This window comes from Lonchura striata, chromosome 1 (genome assembly GCF_050655825.1).
Source record: "Lonchura striata isolate lonStrDom1 chromosome 1, ASM5065582v1, whole genome shotgun sequence".
Lineage (NCBI taxonomy): Eukaryota > Metazoa > Chordata > Aves > Passeriformes > Estrildidae > Lonchura > Lonchura striata.
Window position 1 is genome coordinate 84173140 of NC_140703.1, and position 20216 is coordinate 84193355.

Here is a 20216-nt window from a genome sequence, read left to right on the forward strand (position 1 = left end):
ATCGCCTGATAAGCACATGACTTCATATATCTTTTCCATTTCTTTTATTGCCATTACATTATTGTACTACAATTCTTTGCAAAGCATTGTATAAGCCACACAGAGTTCCACTGTACATATTAACAGTTTGAAATGTACTCAATGACACATTTGACTAAATTCACATGCCTATTTTTAAAACCTTTCAGTTACTGATTTCATATCAGTATTTTTTTTTTTCCATTACCTGAAATACGATCTAGTAGTTAATATAAAAAGTACAGTTGCATGAAGCATGAGTTCACATTGCTGGCTACAGCTTTATACAGTCTTCAAAAGCTGTTGGGAGTATATCAGCAACAATGTTTATAAAACAGAGGACTTTCTCAGAAGTGCATCACTAAGAAACAGGGATAACCAAATGCCACGTGAGTAAGGGCACACTGCAGCTGCTGCACTGGGCCACAGCACCAGAGGTAGAACACACCTACCTGTGTTAATGTGTGAAGGTCACCTGCCCAGGAACACAGGCTAGCCAGGGTGCCAAGGTTAGGCAGAGGAGGAGCTGTTCTCAATTTCTCTGCTGCCCCTGAACACCTCACTTGACCTAGAAGCTTGTATTCAATAGAGCAATTCCCCAGTTAAAAGTTTAAGGATAAATCAGAACTAGATAAAATCAGAAATATCCTACAAAAGTGAAAGCAAATTCACTAATCTGAACATTAGGAAGTCATTCTAAGATACTCAATTTTTTTTTCCTTCCTTTAAAGGGTCCTTTTGACTCTTTCATTCCTTTCCTAATTTGTGCATTTATTCCCTGCCCTACCCTCTTATCCTTTTTGATAGGAGGAAAAAGAAATAAGATTTTCTTCTTCCCTCCTATCCTGCTATCCATTTTTCCTGCTAGCATCTATACATAATGGTACATCATTGCTTTTAGACAGAATTCCCAAGATATTTCATTAGGTATCTCTCTGCCAAAATTTGTGATGTATTTAGACAAAAACGTTTCAAGTCCTGCAACATCACTGCCGAATTCTTATTCCAATATTGAGCGAGGTCACAAACAATCGTCAAATCTATTAATATAATAGCATAAATGTCAAGACTCTTTCTTTAAAAGTTTTTTGCTTTGAAAAAAATGTTTCACTTGTTTGTTAAACTCACTGAGATAAGTACACAAATACACAAAACATTCCCCCATAAGTGTCCTTAATATAATGCAGTTTCATCAGTAGATTTTTTCTATTATTTGGAATTTGGAGATTTATTGGTTCCCACACACAGCTATTGTTAAAAGATCTTCAAAGGGCCTGTTTACTAAAACGAGTGCTAATTTTGTCTTCAGTTGCACTCAAATTGCCTGCAGTATGGGGCAACAATGCTAAGCCAAAGAAGGCCTTTATCAGCTGCAGTTTGAAGAACTGTAAACAAATTTATAAGAAGCACCAGAAGGTTTACACTATACTGTTAGTGTTTCTTCTTCCAACTACACAACTCAGAATATGCAACTAAAGTTTACAATATCTTTAAAAGCATCAATATCCTATGGCAACAATATAAAAGGTTAACCTGCATTATCAATCTGTCCTAAAGAGTTTTAAACCATGCTTCCTCACACTGGTTATGGAGCTGAGCAGCTGCCAATAACTGAGTAGAGCATCCATTAGGGATCTCAGATGAAGTCTGAAGTTCCTCTAATCCTAAATATGTTTAAATTAAAAAGTTTTGTTGCAGACTACTATGAGTCCAGGATTTCATCACTTGTTTCCCATATTGAAGTCTACATCATGGTCATCCTTGAAGGTGTTCATTTGGTTTCAAAAATAAGTTATTTTTATTTAAATACTTAAGAGCAATTTCTGAATGTACTTTGGGAATAATCTCAGTTTGGGAAAAGTTCAACTTCCAAAACAATCTCAACTTCCAACATGTTTCCTACATGTGACTGTTTCTGCAGATGGGGTGCATCAGGGAAGAGTGATAAATACGTGAGTGTTCATATTCAGAAAGGTACCATTCATTATTCTTTAGAAGGCACTGTGTGAGAACAATGAAGATGAGACACACGTAACAATAAAGTTGAGGCACATTTATCAGTTAAAAACCTATAAAAACCTGATACCTGATTCTGTATCTGGTAAGGTCCCCCAAGAATGCATGAGGATCCATAACTGCTGTCAGCTAAACTGGTTAAGACAGCCAAGCATTCAAGAACTGCATTTATAAAGAAATCTATCAGACAGGCATAACAGTACACCCTATCTTAGTGTAAAAATGCATCCAATTTCTTTTTGATATGTTCAAAAGCATCTTTCCCCATATAGTCCATGCGTCCTTCCTCCCATTTTCTCCGTTCATCTTCTGGAGTTGGTTTTGCTGGTTTGAAGTGAATAGACAGCTCTGAAACAAAATGTGAAACCTCATTCTGTGGGAAGAAGAAGAAGAGAGGGAAAACAATCATTTGGTTTTTCTTTTTTCAATATTGTGACATTAAACCTTAAATTATAAACTTCTGCACTGTATACTCCCAGTTAAAACAATGAAATAAACAATGTTCAAATGTTCACTCCTGTTTTGATATGTGGCCTCATTTTCCCATGGTTTTACTACTTTCCATGGCATCTTTGAACATACCAAACATTTATTTTACTGAACTTAACTCAGATCTTTACATACTCAGCAACAATACAATGAAAATATTACAAATACTGCCTGGTTACAGTTGAATACATGCTACATTGAAGAGTTTATAATTTACCTGTTCAAATTGTGTCTCTAACAGGCTTTCATGTGAACATACATTTCTAGAATTTTTGGTAATTAGTCTTATTTGAACTCCAGTGAGATCAATATTACTTGGCAGATGTGAGACACATTATTTAATAAATTAATTCAAAGTATGGACACTGTTCATTATACCAACAGCTCGTTCATTTTGAATGACACTCCAAAATTATAAATGCTGGTTCAAAGTCAAGTCATCATAGGTGCACAAATGCAAGACACATTATTAGTGATAATTTCTACCACATAAAAGGAAAACTGTGTCTCCAGCTGACCAATGCCAGCAAAAAAGGAACATCCCAACAATTACAACCTGTAATAAAGATGAAAAATAACAAGGACTAACCAAGCCAGCCACTAAAAACCTGCTTTCAGTACTATTCAAAGAGGCTCATGGGAAAACAACCCATCTCATGTTGTAAACAAAACTGAAATCAACAAGTATGACTTTGTAGTGAAGTCTTCACAAATTCAAGGTAAAAATGTTTCAGAATAGAATTAATGGGCAGGAATCAATGTCTTAAACTGTTTAAATTCCCTGGAATATCCCTTACATCTGCGAGTTTGGGGTAGATAAGGCATAGGACTTATGGAAGACAAGGTATTTCAAACAACCAACACACAGTAAGGTGTGAAGATTTCTTTCTTATTCATTAGCAAGTTTTATCAACAGCTTTGGATAACATTACCAAGATGACCAGAATCATAATATTTTTAGAAATTAAGAATGTTAACTGGGGCCTAAACACCCCTGGCTGCCCAGGAGCTACAGTTTTGCTTCTCAGTCCTGAAGTATTTCACTACAGTGCCTCGCAATCATACAAAAAAAACTCATTAGGAAAGAGCTGTGTTATGTACCTCACAAATCCTTAACATGCTGTCAACCCCATCAACACCAAGTCTGCCCCTGTTGTCACACTGCCCACGTGTACAAGTATCTCTAAATGCAGTGCAAGGTCACAAAGGAAAGCTAGTCACTCTGGCTCCTGCATGTTCCCTTCCCACTTGCTTGGAAACATCACTTCAGCAGGTAAAAAAACCCACAACGAAACAAAACACAACAGAACTAACAAACACAAAATACCCAGACAGCTTTGCTTGTGTTAGTACAGGAGAACTAAAATTAAAACCATGCATTGATTACTTGGGGGCTAGCACAGGAAAATACACATTTAAAAACTAAAAGTGTTGAAAATAAAACTAGAAAGGGATCACAACGCAGTATTGGAAACACTTAAGGAATTACATGGCTAAAAGATTAAGGAATTTATTTGCACACTGCATTATAATTAGTAGAGCTTTCCTAAAATTATGTTGGCAGCAAAGATGCACATGCAATTATCAAAACATGTTCAATGCACAAAACTACATGTACCATTTCTGAGGTTTCCTGAAATGCAGGTTGAAATACAGGTTCTTCTGAAGGTCTGTCAGGCTCAGAGGGATGGTTATTAGAATCTCTTGGTTCGACTTCATATACAGGTTGCTAAAATACAGCCACTGAGGTTTTATTAAGAGAATATTTTCTCATAATTTCCTTTTCATGAGAATTAACACAATACAATCACTTTCAGTCTTGGGGGAGGGTAATGCAATGGATGGGAGGAAAGCAAGGAAGCACATTATCACCAAGGAGAAAATTCAAGTCACCCAGCTTTAGCTATCAAAAATGGTATTGAATCAAAACTCCTACTATAATTAATCTAGGATAAGGACCTCTAGAGGGCAGCTCATCTCATCCTAAAATAGGTTCAAAGTGGCTGTCATTTTTCAGTGACTACACATACAGCCTGGGAAACAAGCTTACCATTCATGATTCCTACTATTCATGAGGCCAAACTTCAACAAGAAAAATCTAATTTCAGGATTATAGCTTGCTCTCAGGTAAACTCAAAATAAGAAAAGAACAAAGTATTCCGAAACAGTGGTAAAATATATTGCCCAAAATATATTGTCCTTAATATTTGTTTTAGACAGCTAACAAAACATAAATGAATAGACAGACCCCAAAAGTCTTTTCCCCCAAAACAATCCCACAAGACTATTAAAGCTGGGCAACAAAAACTGGTACAATGGTATTCTTAGTAAGAAGGGAACCAGGCTATTACTTTCCAATTAATAAGGTCTTCTGATAAGCCAATCCTAGTAATTAAATTAGTAATAGAAATTTAAATTTTAATGAAAATTTAATTTGGTGACCATCACTACTTTAGGTGACCATCATGATTTGTTTTACTCCAAACAAACATCTTGATAATATGTCCCTATTTAGTTTAGTCCTTTCCAATGAAGTCAGATGCATAAGGCATACAAGAAAATACATCCTTTGCAAATAAATTATTCTTTATTCTTATTATGGAACTGCAGTTCCATAACTGCAGGGTTGCAGTTTTCCTTCAGCTCCTTCACATTCGGAAGGGAAAGGGAAGAAGGGTGAGGATGAGGGGCGGAAATGGGAAAGGAAAATTAGAGTTTTACTTTATAGAGAAACTATAGCCTAAAGAAATGAAGGAAAGAACATCTTGAAAGTTGTTGTCATCATTCTAGAGTGTATTTCATAAATTACAATGCAGATGACATTAGAACACTAATTCTATTTTCTCCCAGTTGTACCATGGTGTAATACGGTTTATCACGCAATATGTAATGGCTTACACCTGCAGAGGCATTGTGCTCTTATTTCCAAATTAATTCCTGCATAAAATAAGGAGACTCGGTGCAACATAAACACACAAATACAAGAAAATTGACAAAAGAAGTAGAAATACTGCAATATTCATTAGTGGATTTTTTCAAGGCTCTTCTTTTTGCTCAAGTCACAGAAATTTGGGAAACAGTTTTCTGGGACAACAGTTGTGGGGAAAAAACTTTCTTCAGAAGAATGATAGAAAGGATTCTAGTTTTAAACATATTAATTCACAAAAATATTAACATTCAAAATATTACTCTGGTAGCAGATTTTTTTATATAACATTTGATTAAGTACTTAACAAGTTTGAATAAATAACCTCTTCATAAAATGCAAAGCAAACTCTTTCAACTTCCAGACACATCATATATGCATAACTAAAGATTAAAGATAATAAATAGGCTTTAGATTATTTTTAATGCTAGTGAGAAAATTCAATCGCTACAGCTAAATTGAAGATACGATTTTCCAGATCAGAAGCATAATGAAAAAATCTCCTCTTAGCATATAATTTTAATTTGTTTCTGCATATAATAATATACAACACACTCACAGTTTTGAAAGCAAGTTCCTCAGGTGAGCATGCTGTGGGATTTACTTCACTTGTCTGCTCTGGGAGCTCAGGCTTTTGTAGAGAGCTGGCCACATAAGGACTGACCTTCTCCTTCTTCAGAGTAACTTCAACTCCATTGAAAGCATGCTAATGAACACAAGAATATCTCACCACTGAAATACAATTTTCAGGACAGCAATAACTTATTTACAACAGTAGCACCTCCTTAGAGGGTTTTCATCATTTAAGGAATAACTTAATGCAAAAAAATTATATGGTCCTAGATTTAGAGCATGCTGCAGTTTAGGTTTTTGCTTTTTTGCACTCATAAGTACACCAGCATCATGAAGTAAATCTAACAGGTATTTCTACCTTCATTTACCATAGCTGAAATATTTATTTAATACACAATGCCTTAAAAATTAAAGCATGTAAAGTATAAGATCAAAAAGTACCCATTCCTTCCTCTGCTTTCCAATTTGTCATAAGGTTAACAAGCCAAATTATTCTCTGGGGCTTTGATGGTAAATATTCAGTTGATCTTAAGAGGACTATGCAATTAGTTCAATTATGTTAATAATTTAATATTACAAGACATTAAGAAAATATTTGCATATGCATAAATGGGATCTAATTTGTCATGTCTGGATACAAAATTAAATATTGTACTTCTACACATTGATTTATGCTACTGGTCTCTAAGAAATCATCTATTTATAAACAGATTTTTTAAATTCTATTCATGAAAAGCACACTGCTGCATTTCCTTTGGAAAAAAAAAGCATAAAGATCAATAAATGTTTGATGACATAGGAGTACTGTACATAAGATCTTAAATGAAATTAACACTGCTTTTACAAACCTGATTTATTTGTTATGACCTCATAAAACAAGTTATAACGTTGTTCTTAAAAGGTAAATTTTATTATAGTTCAAGAGCTAGTTACATGGTCTATATCAATTTAGCTACAAGAAAAACAAGAGTCTGTTTGTTTCATAGGCCAGATTATCGCTTCTCTGGCTAATTTGTATCTATATGCACACATATTACCATAAAAACTTTATCAATTATGAAGATGGCTGCAGGATATCTTGGGAAAGCAGATAGTGCAAGAAATCCTTCCTAAATGGCTATTTTTGGCACTTCTACTACCGACCAACAGATACCAAGTTTTCCCACACATATTGGAATTGCATGGCAAGGTTTTAGTAGCAGGGTAGATTCTGTGAGAAGCTCCTAGAAGTTTCCCCCAAACCCAATGGAGCCAATGCCAGCTGGCTCCAAAATGGACCTGTCACTGGCCAAGGCCAAGCTCATCAGTGATGGTGGTAGCATCTTTGGGATATGAAATTTAAGAAGGAGGAAAATCCTCCTTCTTAAAAGGAGAAAGGAGTTTCCTTGCAACTGGACAGAGAGAGGAGTGAGAATATGTGTGAATAACAGCCCTGTATGCACTAGGGTCACCAAAGAACAAAGGGGAAGAGGTGCTCCAGGTACCAGAGCAGAGATAGCCCTGCATCCCACAGTGCATCAGGATGTCCTTCTGTAGCCAATGGAGATCCATGGTGGACTATAGGTCCACCTGCACCCCATGGTGGACCCCACACCACAGCAGGTTGATGTGTGAAGGAGGCTGTGACTCCATGGAAAACACATGGTGGAGCAGGCTCCTGGCAGGACCACTGGGGCTATGAAGAAAGGATCCTGCAGTGGAGCAGGTTTGCTGGCAGGACTTGTGACTCCATAGGAGGCCCACACTGTGGACAGGCAGTCCCTGAGGATCCCACAGCTCATGGGAAGGACTAATGTTAGGAAAGTCCATGAAGGACTGTCTCCCATGGGAGGGACTGGAGCAGGGAAAGAGTGTGAGGAATTCAACCCCGGAGGAGGAGGAAGGAGCAGCAGAGACAACATGTAATGAATTGACCACAGTCCTCATTCCCCATCCCCATGTGCATTGGTGGGGGTGGGGGGAGTCAGAGAAAATAGGAGTAAAGTTGAATCCAGGAAGAAGTGAGGGATTAGTATAGGTGTTCCAAATTTGGGGTTATTTCTCATTACTCTACTCTGATTTGATTGGTAAATGGTAAATTTTATCTACTCTGATTTAAATTGGTAGATTTGATTAATTTCCTGAAGTTTAACCTGTTTCACCTTTGATGGTACCTGGTGAGAGATCTCTCCCTGTCCTTTTACAGACCCATGAGCCTTTCTTTACATTTTCTCTCCCCTGTCCATCTTAGGAGGAGAGTGATAGAGTGGCTTTGGTGGTCACTTGGAATCCAGCTAGAGTCAGCCCACCATATCATATAATTTCTTCCTTTACCAATGTTCAGAATTTTTGGTTTTGATTCCAACATATTCCCACTAACTCCTTCTCAGTTACCTTGCATTCCTCAGATTTTGATTCTTCCATCTTTTGAAGTTTTTCCAACAAAGGCAATATACTGGCACTGTATATGTTCCACCAGAGGGCAAGAAATGACAGCTGATGAAAAGATCCAGAGGTGGTGCCATCCAGCATAACTCTCTTTGTTTGAAGGTTGTATTTGTAGTTCCAGGGTTTTGTTGCTCCCAAGAAGTGAACAACTTTGGCATCTCTACCAAAACTGTAGAGATCAAATATATAGGTCTATACATAAATATTTTTAGATTATATAAACTTCTAGAAGAAACGTGCTTACAGGTGAGGTAATTTAACATTTTGCAACAGCAACACATTTGAGATTATATGTAGTAATATTTCTATCTTCCTGGTTTAGTTCATCTTGTTTAACATACAGAAAATAAAAAGTTACATTGCCATTTGCTTCCAGCTGCTAATTCTAGTAGAAAAGTTCATGAAGGAAACTGACAGGCTCATGCAGTACAATTTCAAGTCCTCCTTCATGCTCTATTCACAAAAAAACACATATACTTCACATATTTAATCACCAAAATTGGGTATTACTGATCCCATATTAAAAATTACTAATAAATACACTGGCCTAAGTTCATCTTTCAATAAAAGTGTATTGTGGAACTGGAACAGAAATTCACAACACCCTAAATCCAACTTGCCCTTTATCAGATAACATTCTTAACTGCACTGTCTGGAATCATATAATTAGTAGCACAAATTTCATTTCATAGAAGGACGTAAGGAATGGCTCAAAAAGTTTAAGCAATGACAATTGTTTCTCTAAGAAATGACTTGAGAACAAAGGAACAAGCTTAAAAGTAAACTTGTAAACTAGTGAACTAATGCCAAAGTAATTACATTTTGTCAAAATGAAAGAAGCTTCTTTGGAAGAACATAAAAGACAGTGTAGCTAACTCTGGGACTCTCCCTGTGTCCAGACATTCACATCAAATTTAAGATACTATTGCATGGTTTCTATGTTTGTGATACTGTAATTTATACTTAACAGAATATGCCATTATTAATCTCTCTTACCAACAATCTCTCTTTAACAAACTACAGAGGTTTACAGAAGTGCTGTTACTTACTGATTGAAAGCAGGAACATAGGTGTACACAGAGCTGCTGCTCAGGTTATAGAGGAAAGGCAAGTGTTTGCCAATATCTGCTGTTGCCCAGTTGCTGAAGAAGCTGTTCAACAAGCCTTGATCACCTCCTAAAGAGTACATAAAACAGTATTACCATAACACATGTACACTCAAATTTGTATCAAAATTTGGATGGGAGTGAGACTGGGGACTGAGATTGGTGTGTTCATGGGACTCTAACCTGGACTTTAAAATATGGATATATGAGCATGCACAAGTGAATAATACCTGATTCACTCCAATGCAAGCTCAGTGTAAATGGAGCCCTGTTGTAATATATGAAGGAAGGAATAGTGTCTGGTCTCCTTCAGAGCAGAAGACTGAAGATCAGATGTATTTCTCTCTCCTAAGCCAGGTGGCAAAATTAAAACTAACCAAGCAAGACTCAGACACAATGTCTCTCTAGTGCCCTTTTCTGGGAAGCACAGTCCAGAGTGAGTCAACAGGTCTTAAATACAGTCTAAGAGGCAAAGGTCTGCACCTTGAATTCTTACATAGAGCCCAGAAAACTCCTGCCTTCCTTTATTCTGCTTGATAGCATGGAAACTGTCTTGTGCTTCAGTCCTTATGCTCCTTACCATCAAAGCTGCCATGCTCAGCAGCAAACTGGAGCAGCAGGTTGTAAGTCTTCAGGGAGGGCTGGAACACAAAGACACCACTATTGAAGCAGTCAGGCCAGCCAGAATCAGGAGCTGCAGAAAACTCCTCTCGATCAAACAACTCATCAACATTGCAAAGTACCTTAGGGAGAGTAGAAAAAGAAGGAAAAAATGTTTGTCTAGAGCAAGCATTGTCAAATGAGTACCAATTGAGTAAATCAATAGTCTGGCCTAGTACATGACTTGCAGAGCATGAAAGCAGTGCCATTGTAAAATATGCTAGAGGTCAGAACCTCTATTTTTGATCTAATAAGGCAACATTAATTGTGATTCTCCATGACTTCTCTGTTAAAATGCAAAGCCTGTGAAATTATTTCATGCAGCTTGGAGACCACCCAAGGTCCCTTTAAATATTATACCATGAAAACTCACAATTTACTTCTTTCTTAACTCACCTTTCCATAGTCCATTATTTTTGATAAGTACAACAGAGCTGAATGAAAACTGGAAATCTAAATAATTTTAGTAAGCAACAGACTGAATAAAGGGTAGTAGAAAATCTGTGTCTTGATGCCAGTTTTCTGATGTAACTTAAGTTCAGAGATTTGCTTTTCTGTTTTCTTTTAAGCTTCACAAGGAAGTGTGAAAATCAATCAGGTTAAGGCAGAGATAAAGTTTGTGGGAAGACAGCTGTGCAGTCAGTAAAAGCCAGGGACCCCACCTTTCACATCCACTGTGAAAAAAAGTCTGCAATGTCTTTTTTTTCTATCTTAAAACCATCCTCTCTTCCTGACAGAATAATTCCAAACAAAAGTATTTGAGAGACATCTATTTTAAACTTCTGTCAGAAGACCCAGTACATATAGTTTGTGATCTCTTTTGAGGACAGTCCTAACGCTACTCTCCAAACTGAATTTATTTTTATGCAGCCAGCACAACTGTGAGAATTGCTAAAACGTGTCAGGATGGAGCTCCTGCAACCTTGTGACCGCCAGCAAATCTGGTCACTTCACAGGCCTGAAGGCTGCCTGGCAAGGAAGCATCCCACAATTGGACACAAATGTTTCCAAGGCTCCCTCCCCACTCACCAAAGTGTCTGCATCCATGAAGACACATTTGCTGTAATGAGTAAGTGTCCAGCAGTGAAGCTTAGTGAAGGTTACACCCAGTTCTGGCCTCTGCATCAGAGCCAAATGGACTGAGTCAGCGCTGTCAAGCACATCCACCTCGACCACTTCATCAAATACACTGCTGAGGACCGACCTACCAGGGAGAGCAGTGGAGACAAAGAAGGGGATTTAGACAAGTTCATGAGTTCACTTCAGGCATGAAAACAGTGACACATAGCATGACATTAATTATGACAATAACCAAAGCTAGATTGATTGCTTAGAGTGAGAAGTCAGAAGAGAAAAGCCTTTGGAAACAGCCTACTGAACAGGCAGCTATCAGGCCATAAAACATTGTCTCCTCCGCTATGGGGGCCAGCACATCTCAAAAGCGAGAGCTGCTGTTTGAGGGAAAACACAGTCCTTGTCCTAGTCACTATCTCCTATGGAAACACCAACAGAAATTAAAGCAGCTTTCATCCTGCACAATTGATTCCAAAGAACAGCACCATATCGTGTCCCCTCTGCATTTTACAGGATGAGACATGCACTGCAGCACATTCATTTGTATCTATTGTGCCCAAGTAAACACTGCTTCAAAACTGCACCTTGTATAAAGTGCATACATACTTGCTTACCATATATAGTTCCTCACTACTATGCAGCATCTCAAATGAGACTTTAAGCTAAACATTTTTATTCTGTGCATGTATTTCATGGGAATTCTATAGCTAACACCAAAGTAGGTTAATTTTCCTTCAAGAAGCAAGAAAAAAAAGTCTTTAAAACACAGCTTATTTACTTACACTACAATATTATAATCTAAGTCCTCAATGCCTCACAAACACAGAAAAATAAATCCTTTGCTGTTTGAAGTCTAAATTTCAGGGTCATTAGCTGTTGCCTGATTGATCTTCAAGGAACAGGAACTACCTGGCAAAGAACTAAATGAAGTAGAGATTATTAGACGTTTATTTCAGTGATCTGCTTTTCTTTTTTTTTTTTTTCTTGTTGTTGTTTGTGTTTGGTTTGGTTTTTTTTAATATTATCCTTGATTTAAAATACATATTATAAATGCTTTTCTTCTCACTCAACATACATGAAAAGAATTATAGACTTAGTATCCACCCACACATCAAATGGATACAGTATGCCCTCAGGAAGATTACAGTGCTCTGACAAAGTCCATACTTCAAAAGTCAGTAAAAACAGATTTTTTTTTTTGCATCCAGTCATAGCAAAAATATCAAAATTTATTTCTTGAGCCAGATGCATTACAAATACCTTCACATAGCATACAGAAAATAGGAGCTTGCACACTTCTGAAAACATAGCAGAACTAAGAGTTTAAGTTGCTATGGCATGGCATGCCTTTTAACAAGTGCTACAGCCCTCCAAATAACCAGGCTTGAGTTCAGACTTAATAAGATTTCTGTAAATGCTATTCTGAAGTGCCTGTAGAATCACAATACAAACTGCAAAGTTATTTATACAAAAACAAAAAAAAAAAAAAAAAGACAAAAAAACCCACCCTAATTTCTTATCAAGATATCTGTGCATCAATATTTTAGAGAACATTAGTCTTGTGAAATCCTTAGGTTTATGGAGAGTTCTGATGTCACAGGTGGTTATGTATCTTGCTCCAAGAGAGAAAAAATTGGAGGAAAAACAAGAGCAGTGCTAGACACTAAAACTTCATTCCAAATTTTCAGCTTCTCATTTATAAGACAAATTCCAGCCACAAGCTCTACTTCTGCAAGTAAATTCTTAGTAGGTTAAGAGCTTATAATGGATGTTATTTGAGACTCTTCTTAGAAATCACTAGCCAAGAGGGAAGTCCTAGGCATAATGCTGTGAAATCCACAGAAACCTATTAAAATCTTTAATGCTGTTGCTTATTCTTTCACTATTTAAATCTCCAAATGTGCATTAATGCTTACCTCATCCCACTGGAAACCTCTGGAGTAATTAGAACTGCCAATTTTCTGGATGTCTTATGATTCCTCAATGATTGCCCAAGAACAAGAGCACCTTGACAGTACACATCATCAGTAGCAAGGGTCACAAAGGCTTGATCTGTTACTGCAAAAAAATCATCAGAAGAGTCACTTTACAACTTTAATGTAAGCCCTTTTTTCTTGCTCTCTCCTCTTCCAGATAAACAACAATCTGTGGCTTATAATAACCACATTGTGATTATAACAACAATTCCTGTGATGAGACTCCCCTCAAAAGTCACAATTGAATAGAAAACCCAGTGAATGTGAATGCAGAATCTTATATTTATGCTTTTTATTATTTTTGTTTGCCTGATTTATATAATAGTAGGTATAAAATTTTTGCAGTAGCCCTAAACAGATAATTCTCTAGGTCTTATTGCCAAAACACAGTTCAGTCAAAAAAAGCTGATCTGTACAAATTTAGATTTTATATTTAATGAACACAGTATAATACAACCAACAAGGAAAATGTTCTTGTTTATGCAGTGACAAAAGCTAAGGAAAAGAACAAGATGTTGAGTATTAGCCAGAAATGTTCTTTCCATAATGCCAGTGAATCAACCCAACATTATTTTTGCTCTGCCTTCTTGTACTGGGGTACTTGGTGCTGGCTGAACAAGTGCAGAGAAATTCCTACTGAGATCAGTACACCTCCCAGAAGCTGAGAATCCCTACCTCAGGTAACTCCAGGGATTCCTTATTGTCAGGAAACACATGAGGAAACAAGTTACAATAGAAAAGAAAACAACCTACACTCCTGCATAACAGAAGAAAATTTATTTTGTAGAGACCCCACTCCTGTGGCATGATCATAAGGGGCTGCTTCCTCAGCTCTGCCCTGTGACAGAATCACCACTGTCAGAGCTCTCCTGGGGAGAACTCAGCAAGGTGAACAGCCTCCTTGAAGCAGAAGGATGATACACACTAGGCTGCAAAATTAACCACAACAAGATGAGCAGGTCACACAGATGAAGGGAATTCCACTGAGCTTGACTGAAACTTCAATAAACACTTCTGTTAAAATACGCACCATCATCTTAAGGGACAGGCAATTGCATTAAATAAATTAAAACCACAAAACAATACCAACATAAACAACCTGTCATACAGTTTCCAGGGTCTGTGAGAAACACTAGGAAAGAATCTCACAGAACTAGTTGCAGAGAACTCAACAAATGACCTCATTTGTTGGCTGAGGCTGCCAAAATGAATGAGTTCTAGTCCCTGTCATTGAGGTATGCAGTAAAGTGTGGTTGATGCCCATGATAAGCTAACAGACACTAAGCATTTTTATTTTTCACATCCTCCAAATCCAGAACAAAGCACAGGCCCACTGCTGTGCTGCCTTCTATCCCCGCTTTTTGCACTTTTTCACTAATCTCCAGCCAGCTTCATCTCAAGCACACATACCTCACATTTGCTGACATTGCCACACATCCCTGCACCTCAGGAGAATCCCAAAAAGTGTCAGACTTGGCAAAAAAAAAACCCAAATCATCCATCCAAACTTAAAATAGTTTGCATAACTCACAGCTGACTAAACTCCAGTAAGATTTCTAATCAAAATTTCCAGACAAAGCAAATGAAGAATTGAACTTTCCAATGTCCCATTATAATAACAGCTCAAGCCAGTTATGGGTGCCCCAGAAATCAGTGAAAAAAGAGTTGCTTTAAAACAACAGATGTGAAGTAAACTGCTCCTAATTCAGTTTTCCCAGAGGGTTAAAGGAATAAACATAAGCATCCCTAAAAATCGATGTAAACCAGAAAATGGCTGAAGGCTACTTCTGAAAAAAATTATTCTGAAAAGATGCAAAAAGTCAGGAAAGCAAAGCAGTCTTGTGTTAGGCAACAAGCATCTTCAGCCAAAGAAAGGTAATAAAACAACTACTGAGAGGAATGTGGGAGTTAGGTAAATATAAAAAAAACAAATTGTGAAATGAGTTGAGTTCCAATCTTAAAATACAGTTTAAAATAACAACCACAAAACTGAGCACGATCTTCACATGACTTTTCCAAATTCTTTTGGCTACAGAAGCTGAATCTCTACTTAAGTAATACATAGAAAAATACACAAGCTACTTATTAAATGGTTCAGCAAACTGGTATGGAAAATTACCACATCCTCCAAATGTTTCCTTGCCCTGTACCTCTGTGGTCATAACCACAGGGAAGCAAACTGCCAAACTGCTGCTTCTAAGAAACTCTTGCTGCTACCTCACAAAGAACAGAAACTAAGGGTCTGTTTTGAGAATCAGATGTGGGATACATGTTACAGCCTTCTTAATACAGTAAACCATCACAGAGATAATTGAATAGATAATCAAACTATTGACTGAAAATATTTAACATTAAAACATTTCTGGTATTAAGAGAGAAGCAAATCCTAATGATTTTAAAATCATACAGGGGCATCACTAATTCATTAAGGACCCATTGGGGCTTTAAAATAAGGATATTTTATAATTACTTTTCCTTTCATCTAATCCTTGCTTTCAAGAAAGAAGTGTTATTTATCTTGCCTTGTTTATAAAATTATTTGAAATATAGCCTAATAGGTAAACATTTTGTTTTTATAACTGAAAGTAAGGGTCAGGTTTTCATATATATTTTTGGAAGTTAATGATTAACCTGAAAGTTTCTATTTAGCTGACACATTAAATCTACTGTACACAGAGTTTCTCTCACTGAGTTTAAAAGAACACATCTTCTTTAAGTTTGAAAGCCAGAAGTGTAGATATTTAAATTCATTGCAACTGTTTTTGGTTTGGTGGGGTTTTTTTGGTTTGTTTGGCTTTTTTTAAGCCTCAAGGAGACCATTAAGCATAACTGTAATTCTTTGTGCTGAATAAAAATAAGATTTCTTTATGGACAGCACCTACTATATGGTATTAAGTTTTCAAGCAAATTGTTTTCAAGTTGTGGATCCTTATGGCTAATGCAATACCACTGGCTATAAGTGAACTATGAGAAAAGAAAGTGTATTTTCTGTCATATGAATTTATCAGTCTGATCACTTGTCTTGCCTGGATTACCACAAAGCACATAAAGATGCAAACTGAGAAGTCATTATCATCAGTAGTCTCTCCTCCTTTATCACCTAACAATATTTTCTTAGAACAAAACAAGGATCTTCAAGGAATTCACTTGCTGAGTTATTCTCAAATCTGCTCTGCAGCTACACAGGAGAGACAGCAAAAGTAACGTGAACCACTACAGACAGGGTGATCTTATGTGGAATTTGTAACAGCTTTTTTAGTCAAGATCACCATCTTTTATGCTACTTACTCATAGAAGTAGTACCTCTGACACTGCTAGAGGCAAAATTCTTTGACAGGTGTGGAAACTAATTCTAGGGCACTTAAAAGCTTTATTTAGAATATGAACAGAGCAAACAGACAGAGTGGTGCTCACTTTCATGTTCAAAGAGAAAAAGAGAATTAAAAAACACCAGATACCCATTGTGAGAATCAGAAGTGACTGATAATAACAAGCTCCGAGTGACCCAAGTGCACCTTCCAACATCAAGACAAGTTAAAGTAGGGAGGGAGGTTTTTTTCATAATGCATTAGACATAGCTTTTAAATTATATTTTTATATTTCTTTTGATAGACAGAGGAACGATAAATTTAGTCCAACTGTAGTTCCTAATGTAACAATTCAAATTTGCCAAGCTGCCCTCTGCAAAATGGCAGCAGGAGGCCAGACACTCCTATGTTATGATTTTCCTGTAAGAAGATTCTAAGTTACACAATTGTCATCTTGTGCATAAAAATAAGAGCAGATAAATCAATAGCTAAAAGTCTCCAACAGGCTGATTAGGTCCCCAGTGCCATTCAGACTAACCAACATTGTACAGCTGCTTTCCTAAATTCCTCCCTGATACCCTCTGTTGCTCTCTTGTCACCTCCCCCCTTCCACTCCAAAGACAATCTGCAGGACAAGCGGGCTGCAGCCTCGACCTGTGCCCCCTGAGCCAAGCACCTCTCTGAAATCCCAGGTGACAATGACACAGCTCCAGATCACAGCACGTTTCCTGACACCAGTTCTGTTGCTCCCTCTCCCACATGAAGGATTCTATGGATCTTTCCCCAGAAGCACCCTGTAAAGGTGTGTTCGACTGCTAAAAAGAAAGCACAAGCTGTATGCTTCTCACTTCTCTGGCCTAGCGCAGTTATATCCAGGAATGAAAAGCTCTGCTCCTCCTGACACCCACAACCTTATAAGCAATCAAGAAATATTCTATTACAAGTAGATAAAATGAACAGCAGTGTCAGACAATAACCTGAGTCAGAGCCCTATCAAAATTTCTTATGCAAAATTCCAGCAAAGAGGCAATTATTGCCCTAGTAAACAAATGACAGCTAGCAGTTTTAATTCCCATGCTTTCTTAGATCCAATAGTAGAAACATTGATGTTACTAATGAAGATAAACAAGAAACACTTTACACAGACCTTTTTACAACAGAATTTAATTTGACATTCAATGGCGTACAATATTTCTCTTGGCCTAATGAAGTTCTACCTCATTCAAAACCAGATTCTCTCTTATCTTTTATTAAAACAATACTGAAGTTTAGTAGGCAGAATTAGTGCTCTTGTGGTGGAAGAGCACTTGATTCCAGCTCTTTGTAGATTGCATTATGTGTCTTTCAGTTAAAAACCATTACATTCTTCTTCAAGACTCCGCAATGTTGTTATTAAACAGATGGTAAATGATCCTCATGAAAACTCAAATGCAACAATATCATAATATGCAAACAAGCATAACACATTACACCCAAAACTAGTCCCAAAACAGTAATACACCAGTTTGAAGATTAGTAATAATTGGTAATAATTATTAGAAATAATTGCTTAAGAAATCCAGAGGCAGCGCAGGGAATTTCATGGTACATATCAAGTTAGATGTTTCCAGTCTTTCCATACCTTCCTTTCAACCAAAAGCAAAAAAAAAAAAAAGAAAAAAAATTTTAAAAAAAACCCTCAACCAAATGAAACCACAATGTTCCAATCATTTCATTTCCGGATTCACTTTCTGAGATTTTCAAGATTTGTGGGGGCTGCTGCTCTCAAAACTGAGAAAAAAGGAAAAAAGTTGAGTATGTTCAAGAGCCAGAACAGCACCTGCACCTACCCCCTGTGATTATCCTAAAACCAGTACCTCATGGCTTTAAGGATAACTGATTAAGACCAATACCACTGCTGTGTAAGAAGGGGCATGACAAAGGTTTCTCAGAATCTGCCTTAGATTGAGACAGCCAGCCCCAGCCTGTCCCCCTGGGCATCCACCAGGAAAGCATGCAGAGCCCTAAGCAGGCCAAGCTGTACATACAAGCAGAATACATAAACGAGTTCACCTATTTCATCCATCACCCAGACAGTTAAAATCCTCCGCTGGAGCTGCTCATTACAGCACAGCACTCTGCTGATAAGAAAGCAGCAGAGACCCCGGTCCGCACCGGGATATAGGAGAAGGGCAAAAGCCCCGAGGGCCCAGGCTGCGCCGCCGCTCGTCCCCGTCGGCGCCGAGGGGCTGCTCGGGGCTCCAGGCGGGGTGCGGGGCTGGGGTACTCACCGGGCATGCTGGGCAGCCGGGGGCCGGCCGGGCCGGGCCGGGCAGGGCTCGGTGCGCGGCGCCCACCGCTCCGGCCGCTCACCTGCGGGCGGGAGGGCCGCTAAACCGCGCGATGGGATTAACCTCCTTCCTGCTGGAGGCAGCGGCAGGTGAATTGCATTCGCAGGGACTCCTGCGCAGCAGCAGAGAAAAGGCATTAGCGGCGGAGAGCATGGCGGGGGGGCTGGTGCGAGCCACCCCGCCCCCGCTCCGGGCGCCGGCTTTGCCGCGAGAGGGGCGCGCTCCTGCCGCCCGCTCCCGGCCCGCAGCGCTCCGCTCCCACCGGGCACGGCCCGGAGCTCGGCCCGGCGCCTCTCCCGGCACGGGCACGGCCCGGCGCCTCTCCCGGCACGGGCACGGCCCGGAGCTCGGCCCGGCACCGCAGTCCTACACGGGCCCGCAGCTGCCCGCGCCGGGCGCGGCTCCTCCGGCAGACGCGGCGCTCCCGCTCCATTGGCCGCCCCGCGGCTGCGCCCACCCCGGGATGGAAGAGACCCTCGCTCCCCTCCCTGCTGTTCCCTCCCGTCCCGTTCCGCCCCCTGCCCGATGCTCTGGGTGCCCTCCGGGTCTCAGCCGCTGCGACAAAGCCTCCCCAGCAGGCACACATCTCTGCAGAAACCGAGAGGAAGGGACACATGTTGGGGAGACGCTGCCGCGCAGCGCCCAGAGGAAAATACCAACATCTGTGATGGTGAAGGTGACAGAGTGTAGAAAAACGTCTCAGAGTAGGGTGATTCCAGCGTGGCATGTGTTCACAAAGATACACGGGAGTCTACCCCATACCCCTATCTCCCTGGGGCCATCGTATCCCCTACAGATACTCAGGGTCTGATAACTTGTCACCCAGATAAGCAAGGAGATGTTTTCAGTGTCAGGAAAACTATTCAGAGGGCTGTAAATATTTTCACAAGAGCATAAATAAATGCACATTTACTTGCACAGCATGCTTTTGCCACTAGCTTAAAAGTCATGTAATTGTGATGTAATTCAGCCATATAATGTATAGTGTATTATTAATTATTCATTTTATTAAGTAATTATTATTTAATGTACATTGTATTACATACAATGTAATTGTGACATAATACAGCCATACAAGGTAATTTTAGGCTGATGTGGTTCAGACGAGGCATTTTTGTGTCAAAATGTGCTGTGAACATCAGTATCTATGTAGCAGAGGTCTGTAACTTTCAGGGAGTGTGCCACTGAGAAAAAATGCCTAGTGGTACCACTCAGCTATTTAAAATTTCATTTCCAACAATTTGCAAGAGATCTCTGTTGCCACTCGAAGCTGCAGCATTTGTTCTCTCACACCCTGGAAGAACCCTAAAGGT

The 20216-nt window shown here is 38.9% G+C and overlaps 1 protein-coding gene across 5 annotated transcripts; it reads right to left on the bottom strand.

Annotated features, from left to right (window-relative positions):
• Positions 1 to 29: 29 nt before the first annotated feature.
• GYG2 (glycogenin 2) lies at positions 30 to 19625 on the bottom strand. 5 transcript variants are annotated; one of them, XM_085582092.1, is made up of 10 exons: positions 19564 to 19625; positions 18844 to 19015; positions 13206 to 13347; positions 11245 to 11419; positions 10136 to 10298; positions 9499 to 9625; positions 8396 to 8618; positions 6009 to 6155; positions 4142 to 4266; positions 30 to 2407 (listed from the first exon to the last, which is right to left on the bottom strand). In XM_085582092.1, coding segments are annotated over exons 2-10 (1110 nt in total). In that variant the 5' UTR covers positions 18851 to 19015; positions 19564 to 19625; the 3' UTR covers positions 30 to 2406. The 5 variants fall into 5 exon arrangements, with proteins under 5 accessions (XP_085438218.1, XP_085438209.1, XP_085438220.1 ...); XM_085582083.1 differs by having other exon boundaries at positions 4142 to 4252; positions 19564 to 19620; XM_085582094.1 differs by lacking the exon at positions 19564 to 19625 and adding an exon at positions 12072 to 12209 and having other exon boundaries at positions 4142 to 4252; positions 18844 to 19027.
• Positions 19626 to 20216: the final 591 nt, after the last annotated feature.

Bases quoted from the DNA above. Each gene is read 5' to 3' on its own strand.
- GYG2 (XM_085582083.1), bottom strand. The intron at 4,253-6,008 runs GTGAGTGTGTTG...GCTGTATTTTAG, and splicing joins AGGAACTTGCTTTCAAAACT to CAACCTGTATATGAAGTCGA. The intron at 2,408-4,141 runs GTACATGTAGTT...TTCTTCCCACAG, and splicing joins TTCAGGAAACCTCAGAAATG to AATGAGGTTTCACATTTTGT.